This window comes from Pongo abelii, chromosome 12, assembly GCF_028885655.2.
Source record: "Pongo abelii isolate AG06213 chromosome 12, NHGRI_mPonAbe1-v2.0_pri, whole genome shotgun sequence".
Lineage (NCBI taxonomy): Eukaryota > Metazoa > Chordata > Mammalia > Primates > Hominidae > Pongo > Pongo abelii.
Genome location: NC_071997.2, coordinates 41,662,077 through 41,671,820, shown reverse-complemented (window position 1 = coordinate 41,671,820; position 9,744 = coordinate 41,662,077). Strand labels below are relative to the sequence as shown.

At 49.5% G+C, this 9,744-nt stretch overlaps 1 protein-coding gene across 2 annotated transcripts; it reads right to left on the bottom strand.

Annotated features, from left to right (window-relative positions):
- Nucleotides 1-1,650: 1,650 nt before the first annotated feature.
- Nucleotides 1,651-6,653, bottom strand: LOC129057649 (uncharacterized). 2 transcript variants are annotated; one of them, XR_008522297.2, is made up of 2 exons: nt 6,228-6,371; nt 1,651-1,748 (listed from the first exon to the last, which is right to left on the bottom strand). XR_008522297.2 is itself a non-coding variant. In XM_054547927.2 (2 exons), exons 1-2 carry the CDS (start codon nt 6,525-6,527, stop codon nt 4,581-4,583), a joined length of 765 nt encoding a protein of 254 aa, XP_054403902.1. In that variant the 5' UTR covers nt 6,528-6,653; the 3' UTR covers nt 3,652-4,580. The 2 variants fall into 2 exon arrangements, 1 of the variants encoding a protein (XP_054403902.1); XM_054547927.2 differs by lacking the exon at nt 1,651-1,748 and adding an exon at nt 3,652-5,045 and having other exon boundaries at nt 6,228-6,653.
- Between the last annotated feature and the right edge of the window lie 3,091 nt (nt 6,654-9,744).

Below are 9,744 nucleotides of genomic sequence, written 5' to 3'. Positions count from 1 at the left end.
TGGAATTCGTTGTGTATAAATTTTGTACTATAGCTTTCCACTTTGCATCATATAACTATGTTTCTGCATCATTAAATAGTCTTGAAAAACACCATCTTGAAGTTGCTACAATAGATTCCATCTTATAGCAGTGCCATAATTATTTAACTGTTCCCATATTGTGGGACAGATGCACTGTTGCCAGTTTTTTACAACTATATATAAAGCTTCAATGAACATCTTTGCAAAGAAGTCCAAGTTTCTGACTCCTTCCTTCCCATGGTTTGCCAGAAGGGTTATTGCCAGGTGGGGGGATATAAACTCCTTTATTATAAAGGCCTCAAACCCAGATTGCCAAATTGTTTTCCAGAATAGTTCTTCCAAAGACACATGCCTGAGGCTGCCAGCAACTGCCAGCAACCTCAGCTGGGGGCTGTGGAGGTGAGAGGAGGCCATTTATTCATTGCACATTCTTTCTGTGATTTCTGAAATGAAGAGAGAGGTTGAGATTTGACTTGTTGCTTACAGAGCCGTAGGCCACAACGGAGGAAGGGAATGAATGAGTCTTGAGAATGCACCTGTGTCAGATCTGGTGCGAATCATAATGACCCAATGCCTTGGGTGAGCAGTAACATACAGCAGGTGTGTGGACTCCTGAATTCCTGATGTTTCTTCTGACTTTTCTCTGTACCCAGTTAACAGTCGGCAGGTTCCAAGCACGCTCAGGTCAGGCTGGACTCTCTCTCTGAAGAACATCAAAATTGTCACTTTACACATAATTCTAACTACACAGACTCTGGGAAGGCAGTCCTTAGGGTGTCCCGAAAGGAAGTGTTGGCTTTCTGCAGTAATGTTTCTCTTTTGTTCGGGTTCAGAGGCTACTTTTCTTGCTAACTGCTGAGTTCTGAGCCTCCTGGGTGAAGTAGATTCTGAGTGCCAGTGAAGCAGAACATAATGATCCTCAAATTTAGGTTTATTTCTTTAAATAACCATAAAAAAGATTTGTAGAAAGGTCTTAGCTAAAAACACGATGCCTGGAGCCAGCCATACACTCAGCCAATGTTCGTGATGCTGAAATGAAATGAAGTGACGAATGTCACCCCAGGAGGTGTCCAAAGAGCACCCTCCAGGGGTCAAAACCTCTGCTAGGCATCCACTGCCACCTCTTCCCAAGACAGCTGAGGGCCCAGGACCACCAGACCAGGGCAGAAGGTCAAGCATTAGATGCTCCAGGTGCCTTCTCCCCCAGGCTGGCATCTGCTCGGTGCCAGGTGCCAGTAGAAATGTGAGAAACAGTGTCCTGCTGCAGGTGTGTGACACCACAGAGCCATGGGCTGTCATGGCTGATGTCCGTGGGGTTGAATCTGGGCTTCAGTGGCTCTGCAGACATTACTAAATCTCACTCATCATCACATCCTTCATCTATAAAATGGGCTAACAGGCTGTCCACCTTTTGAGTGGTTGGGATCACTGATGGAAAAGTTGATATTGGAAATGTACTGAAAAACTTAGGAGGGCTGGGCATGGTGGGTCATGCCTGTCATCCCAGCACTTTATGAGGCTGAGGTGGGTGCATCACTTGAGGCCAGGAGTTCAAGACCAGCCTGGCCAACGTGGTGAAACCCCATCTCTACTAAAATACAAAAATTAGCTGTGCATGGTGGCACATACCTGTAATCCCAGCTACTCAGGAGGCTGAGGCAGGAGAATCGCTTGAACCCAGGAGGTAGAGGTTGTAGTGAGCCGAGACTGTGCCACTGCATTCCAGCCTGGGTGACAGAGCAAGATTCAGTCTATCAGTCTAAAAAAAAAGCAAACAAACAAAAAAGAAAAGCTTGGGAGTTGCTAAATGAATGTTACCTTCCATGCGCCTCGTCCCACAGATTGAGCAATCCAGGAGCAGAGGCAGTGACCTAGAATCACTAGGGGTGATTATCATAAGAGATTTTCAGTATGTACGGGGGCCTCTGGGGGAGATATTTTCCCTCGAACTGAGGGAGGTCTTCTTGCGTCTTCAGGTGGTGCTTGTCCCATGGGCAGGATGCACAGTGGCTCCTACACATGGGGTTTGGCAACCTTGTCCCTCCTTACCTTGGTGCCCCAGCAGTCCCTTCATGTTTCTGTCCTTCGCATCTTCTCTGAATTCCTGAATTCCTAGCTGCTGCCTTGGCAGCATGGCCTGAACACTGTGCCCACTGGCGGGTGTTTAGAGGGCAGAGGTGTTCCCTGTGCTCATAGGGAGCCCAGCCGGGCGCAGGGCACAGCACTTGCAGGTGGATGGAGGCTCAGGAGGCACAAGGGTATTGTGGGCAGATGAAGTGGGGCTGTCCCCTCTCCTGCCCTTGCTGAGAAGGAGACTCTGGTGGGGTCAGAGGGTCCCAGTCCCCGGCAGGGCAGCCTAGTGGGTACCGTTTGGGAACAGGCAACTCATTGCCTACTGCCGCCTGTGCATGGTTCAGCCTATAGAAGGCAGCCTTGGCTTGCAGCCCAGTCCCAGTTCCTTCCAGGTGTGACCACAAGACCTGAGCTATGTGACACAGAGCATGACAACTTTCACGCGGGCCACCTCTTCCAGAATGGCTATGGGGCCTGACAGGTCCCTGCGCCCCCTTGGACAGCTAGACTTGTGACAGTAAGTGATCAAACAGGGACAGGGCCTGGTGTGTGGCCATCCCTCTGCCCATAGGAGGTTACCAGGTCTAGGCTGAGCTGGAGCTCCACAGCACTGGTTTCTAGAATAGTGCAGATGCTGGGCCTATCCTGGAGGCTACACTTAAAATAAAAAAAGAACAAAAAAATCTTACTTAGGGTGTAACTCTTCACAGTTATTCCTAGTGCATAGGGGAGCAACTGTTCGCGATGTTTTCTGGAGGCTTCTTAAAGGAAACCTCTCACCCTCTCTCGGGTGTGGCACTTGGCTGCTGGGAACAGACAGTTTATCTTGCAGAGAAAACTGTTTTGCAAGAGGTTTCCCACCATTATGGTCTGAGGGAGGGTCCCTGCCAGCTTTTCTTAGTCACTTGGGCTTAGAGGGAAGGTGGTTTTCGTTTTTTTTTCTCTGTTCTTTTTTTTTTTTTTTCTTTTTTCTGAAGGCAAGAGCCATCTGGGGGCAGGGCACACATGGGTAATTACCCTGACTTAGGGAGACAAAAGGACTGCTGATCAGCAGTTCTCAGGGCAGCCGCAGGTGGCTGATGCTTTTGGTGGAATGTCACAAAGTACCCAGGCTGGGGGTGAGTCAGAAATCCTTAGGTCACTTGTGGTTTTCTTTCATGGTTTTGCTGTGACTATTAACTTGTTTTTACTTAACAAGAAAAACAGGTGTTTGGGTGTCTGTTTGAAACAGTGCTGCCCTGCTGTTAGCAACTCACTGTAGTCACAAGGCTGCCCTGGCTTGGCGACACTGAATACCTAACTGGAATAAGGAGCAAACCCTGGAAGAAGCCGGAAGCCAGTCCCGTGAGAGGGATGGGGCATCCCTGAGCACAAATACAGAACCTGGTTGTTGTGAATTTAAATCAAACTTGGAGTCAATCAGCCAATTCATTAATTTGAATTGCTTACTTACTGCGCCAGCCCCTAGCACCCTCCCGGACACCTTTGGAGATGACCTTCCACCTTGGAATAAGCGTGTGTGCTTGGATCTTGGCTTTGCTTTTATATGTGTAGCCAGGTGAGCCGGCAGCTCTCACCTGAGTTCTGTTGCTTTCTGGAGGGAAACAGAGGCAGTGCCTTTGTCCACATGCTGCTGTGGGTTTTCTTTCCACCTGGCCAGGCAGCCAGATGCTGCAGTTTTTAAGTCTCATTAACGTCAATGTGTGCACTGCCCGTTACCAGTACCAAGAGACTGACAAGAACTCCTGCCTCCCCAGCTGCAGGTGCTGAAGGCTTCCCTCAAGTCTTTAGGCCTTAAAGGATGAGTTTCAGGCTTTCTGCAAAGACTATCAGAAATGAGAATCTAGCTCAAAACAAGTCAGTGCAATTCTGCACAGGGATCAAAGGAAATGGAGGCACCAGTTTGAGTGCTGGGCCTTGGACCTGGACATGGCTGGGATCTGCCAGAAAAACAGACCAGGAACTCTTTTTTTTCTTTTTTTTTTGAGACAGTTTCTTGCTCTTGTCACCCAGGCTGGAGTGCAGCGGCACAAACGCAGCAACTTACCACCGCATTGACTTCCTGGGCTCAAGCGATTCTCCCACCTCACTCGCCCAAGTAGCTGAAACGACAGGCATGTGCCGGCTAATTTTTCAATTTTTTGTAGAGATGGGGTCACACTATGTTGCCCAGGCTGATCTCTGACTCCTTGGCTCAAGTGATCCTCCTGCCTTGGCCTCCCAAAGTGCTGGGATTACAGGCATGAGCCACCATGCCCAGCCTGCTCTTTTATTTTTTTTTAATTTCTTTAAAAAAATTTTTTAAAAGAAAATTGGGTGGAGAAAAACAAAGTGTTTAAAAAAAACAAAACAAAAACAGGAGTGGGGCTGTATTCTGCAGCTTGGAGCACAGGTGACTGGAATGCCGAATAGTGATTGCTCAGGGCATAGCCTTCCCCATCCCCTGCCACCAAACCAGACTCCAAGGCTGTGGGAATTCCTGGAAATCATGGGGTGCTTGTGCTCTGTCCTGTATGGCCAAGAGCCCCAAAGATTTGCTGCCTTGTTGTGCTACTGCGGCTGGCAGGGAAGAACCAGAGCAGCCGGTGAGTCAGACACTCGGGGTGATTGTCGCTGAAGTCATTTCTGAGGGAGATGGCCAGCACCTCACTGCAACCAATTGCTCTCCAGGAGGCACCAGTTGCAAAGATGGGAGACTGCAGTCGCTGCAGGCAGACTTTGCTCTGTATCTTGCTGTGTCCCCAGTACCGTGGACATGCCCAGATCCCAGCAGACAGTTCATCTGTTGGATTAATCTGTTTTATTCTTTTTGAAGAAGAGGCAGTCCAGGGTGGAAAGCCTGACAGTGCATCACCCGTCACTTCTGGAGATATCTTCACCTCCGATTCCTTATGTATATCAGATAGGGTGTTCGTGGGCCCTTGCCTGGGCCTCCGTGAGGTGTGGATTGCCTGTGTGAAGGGAAGTTGAAGCTGGTGCCTTGTAGGTCCCCTAACAGTGGCTGCAGGTGAGCCCTGAGCCATCTGGGCAAAGCCAGCTGTCATAAATGACCAAGCAAGTTGGCTTGTGGCTAAAGTGATGTCCTCACCAGCATGTCCTTGCCAGAAGGGTGAAACTTCATGAGGACAGGCCACACGCCAGTTGCAAACTGCCCTTGAGGCAAACAAGAGACTCCTTCCATCTCTGCAATTCCCACACTTGGGGACTGCCTGTGCTTTGCAGAGGCCCATGGTGAAGAGATAAGGGTGGCTTATTTCCTGGCTGGGGAAGCCCAGAGCTCAGGGCTCCTGGCACAGGGAAGGTGCTGGGAGCCCACAGGCTTCCAAGGGCCTGAGTGAGGATAGCTGGTGGATGTCTGCCCTGCTGGCCATGCTCACCACTCACCAAGGCAGAGTTGGCTCTGCTCAGCCTCTGAATGCCTAGGAGGCATTTGTTGTCTGTGCAGGGACAATGAGAATCCAGGATTAGAGGGGGACAAGGGTCCTAAAATCCACACAGGCCACTCCTCAAGTTTCTTGATCTGACTAGCATGAATTGAGTGCCTACCGTATACGGGGAACTATGCCAGGTTCACAGGGATGTATCTGTGGCTGGTAGTGGATGAAATGAGGCATCGTGACAGGAGCTGCTGTCAAGCTTCCCGGAGCCTGAAGGTTTTTAGGGAAGTGGAGATGGGGATGACAGGGGCATTCAGGGACTACCAACAGAAGAGAAGCATTTGCTCTTTTCTCTTTCTTTCTTTTTTTTTTTTTTGAGACAGGGTCTCACTCTGTGGCCCCGGCTAGAGTGCAGTGTGGTGTGATCATAGCTCACTGCAGCCTCGGTCTCCCAGGTTCAAGCGATCCTCCCACCTCAGCCTCCCGAGTAGCTGGGACTACAGATGTGCACCACCACACCCGGTGAATTTTTGTATTTTTTTGTAGAGACAGGGTCTTGCCATGTTGCCCAGGCTGGTCTCGAATTCCTGGGCTCAAGCAATTTGCTCACCTCAGCCTCCCAAAGTGTTGGGATTACAGGTGTGAGCCACTGCGCCCTGCCAGCTCTTTTATGTTTAAAATCCAGTCCTTGGTTTTTGTTTATCCATCTGGCAGTGGCTCCAGGAATACAATCACCCCAGCATGTCTGCCACTTACCTGCCCAGTTCGATCTTCCCATCTATCAGACTTGGGCACAAAGTGTGGCGGGTTGGTGCCTAGAAAAGAGACCAGGAGGAGGGGAGACCCCACAGAGCAGTCTGGTGCCCCTCCTCTGTTTACCGGCTTCCTTGGAAACCAGGACCATGCTTTACTGCCTGTGCTCCATTGTCCTCTCACTTCCTGGAGATGGACACTGAATCCCTTTTTCTCTCTCCCAACATCGGATGACCCTGACCTTTCCTTCCTCCACAGTCCGCACTTCACCAGAACATGATCTCGCTCTGTGCGAAGATGCATGTGGTCCAGGGAGGGGGAGCCCGGCCCGGCCCGGCCCGGCCTGTCCTCCGAGTCTGCCTTCGGGAGGGAGCGAGAAGTCCGTGGGCTCAAGCTGAGTGCCTCTCCCCGCAGCCATTGGGAGTCCACCAGCTGTGGACACGTGGGAGGGGTTCTTCATTCTTGGGGTCTCCCTTCCTTTGTGCTCACACAGAGAGGGAGCTGTGAAAACTGCTCTAACACAAGGGCCTGGGACAGAAGGTGGACCGACCGCAGCTTTCATCTGGTGTGGGTGGGGAATTGTCTTTCCTTGTTCTCAGTTCATGTGGAGGGGATTTCCTCTCCCCTACCACGGAGGGGCAGTGTTGGGCTGAACACTTTGTTTTTCTCCACCCAATTTTCTGACTTGCCCCCAGGGAGGTGCTGTGTTTTGTCTGACCAGAGAGACTGTTGAGGGGCCTGATGCACGTTGGCTCAACTTATGAGCGACATGGCCGCCATGTTGCTGTCATGAACTCTCTCCCTCTCTCTCTCTCTCTCCTCCTCTCTGTCTCTCTCACCCACCACACATCTCACCACCGGGAAGAAGTGCCAGGGCCCTTCTCTGTTTTCTTTCTGAGGGAAAAGGACATCTGTGGCAGAACCAGTCTCTTTTGACAGCCCATTTCTTGCCTGCCGTCTGCTGGACCTTTGGGCCGGGGCATAACCTTCCAAACGGGACTTGGCAGACCCAATTCTCCCCTTTGGCAGTTCCGAGCCCAAGACTTGAGGGTGATGCTAGGAGCCTCCAGTTCGCCCTCTGGGACCAACCAAGTTCTCAAATCCAGCTTTTCCACAGAGCGGTGAGCTTTCCAAGTTTGGGGTTATCTAGTCCTTATGTTCGTCAAGTGTTCTCTCATATGAGTCGTAAGATTTCAGGGAAATGTAAGTTTTCTTGAGCTCTGGCTAATCAGAAATACTCTTAGAAGTGTCTCCACTCATTCATGAGTATCATCCATGTCCTTATTGCAGTCACATTTTATGAGTTGCACTGATCTCATTGGCCAGTCTCTGCCCCATGGTGTCCAGGACCTCAGCTGGTGAGGTGCAAAGTGTCAGGTGAGGTGCAAAGGCTGAGGCCTGGAGTCCTCAAGTGCTCCCTTGCACTTGTGGCACTTCATGCCGGTTATCAGCTGGGACTTCTGTTGGAGCAGGCTGCCAGCACACCTGCATGTGGCCTGGGCTTTCTCTCAGCACTGTGGCCTCAGGGCGGGAGTGGGTGTCAGATTTCTTACTTGGAGCTCAAGATCGCAACTACCAAGGTGGAGACTGCATCTCATTTTATGACCCAACCTTGGAAGTCATGTGAAACACTGGCTACATTCTTTTGGTTGCAGGCAAGTCCCAAACCTTTCCAGATTCAAGACATAGGGAATTAGATTCTAGCTCTTGGTGGAGGAAGATAAGTTTCTAGAATAGCATGTGGGATGGGACGTATTCTGAGGCTACCTTTGGAAACACAATCTGCCATAAACCAGTCAGGGAGAAGGAAACTGTAATGCTTCCTCTTTCATCTGCCCAGGCTTATTGGTAGACACATGGTTGAGAAGGGCAAAACCTAGGCCAGGTGCAGTGGCTCACACCTGTAATCCCAGCACTTTAGTAGGCTGAGGTGTGCAGATCACTTGAGGTCAGGAGTTTGAGACCAGCCTGGCCAACATGGTGAAACCCTGTCTCTGCTGAAAATACAAAAATTAGCCAGGCATCGTGGCGGGCACCTGTAATCCCACCTACTCGGGAGGCTGAGGTGGGAGAATGGCTTGAACCCGGGAGGCAGAGGTTGCAGTGAGCCAAGATCACACCACTGCACTCCAGTCTGGGCAACAGAGTAAGACTCCGTCTCAAAATAAATAAATAAATAAATAAATAAAGCAAAACCTGGCAGGAAGGCTCCCATGAACAACCAGTAATGGAAACAGTTGCAGATTTCTCATGCCTTTGACCAGGAAACACCCACATGCAGGGCAGGGGGCTTGGGCACCTCCACGTGGTTGGCCAGCTCCACGGGCTCTTCTGTACTCTTGAATCTGAGTTCTTGCATTATGCAGTGAAGCAGCTATTTCCTTGCCATTTTGGCCCAAAAATACTACCACAAAGCGGGGATGATAGCTTTCTGTAAAAGTGCTTTATGTAGTGCCTGGGACCTAGTACATGCTCAAAAAACAAGAATATTATTATTCTTGTCCGGCTTTCTCATAATCATTAATGCATGCTCTAGGAGGAATAGTGTGTCCTTTTTCTTCTTTTTTTTTTTTTTTTTGAGATGGAGTCTCACTCTGTCGCCCAGGCTGGAGTGCAGTGGCTTGATCTCTGCCTCCTGGGTTCACGCTATTCTTCTGCCTCAGTCTCCCAAATAGCTGGGACTATAGGTGCCCGCCACCATGTCCAGCTAACTTTTTTGTATTTTTAGTAGAGATGGGGTTTCACCGTGTTGGTCAGGATGGTCTTGAACTCTTGACCTCAGGTGATCCACCTGCCTCAGCCTCCCAAAGTGCTGGGATTACAGGCGTGAGCCACTGCACCCAGCCTCTCTTCTTTAGTGCAGAAGATGGACTGTGTGAAGAAAGTCTCCACCCAGCCACTGCCCTGAGGGTTTATAAAAGTCCACCTCACCCTTACCAGCTTGAGTTCCTAAAGGTGAGGAACTTTGTGGTGATAATTTTAACATTACAGTATCTATTCAGATAGGTAGAAAACTGACTTATTCTATTTTTTTAAAATTTTTTATTATTTTTTTTTTTGAGATAGAGTCTTGCTCTGTCACCCAGGCTGGAGTACAGTGGCGCGATCTCAGCTCACTGCAACCTCCACCTCACAAGTTCAAGTGATTCTCCTGCCTCAATTTCCCAAGTAGCTGGGACTACAGGGACCATATTAGCCAGGATGGTCTTGATCTCCTGACCTTGTGATCCACCCACCTCGGACTCCCAAAGTGCTGGGATTACAGGTGTGAGCCACCTCACCCTGCCTAAACTGCCTTATTTTAAAGCCTTTAGATTGTTATGTGTTTTGGGCATTTAGTGTCTATTGAATGAATCTTATGTGTGGTGAACATAATTATTTCAAAACATCTATGATCCAATAATTCTTTAATATTATCTCCTTGAACTTGCACATTGGCTGTCTATCACTGTTCAGGTGGAAAAGAAAGTAAATTTCTTCTTCTTTAAACAAGTGGCTTCAGGATCACAGTAACATTTGT

Excerpts from the sequence above, each read along its gene's own strand:
- LOC129057649 (XM_054547927.2), bottom strand. The coding sequence starts at position 6,527 with ATGCATCTTCGCACAGAGCGAGATCATGTTCTGGTGAAGTGCGGACTG. Across the intron at positions 5,046-6,227 it reads GGGAAGATCGAACTGGGCAG|GCAATCCACACCTCACGGAG; the intron begins GTAAGTGGCAGA and ends CCCTTCACACAG.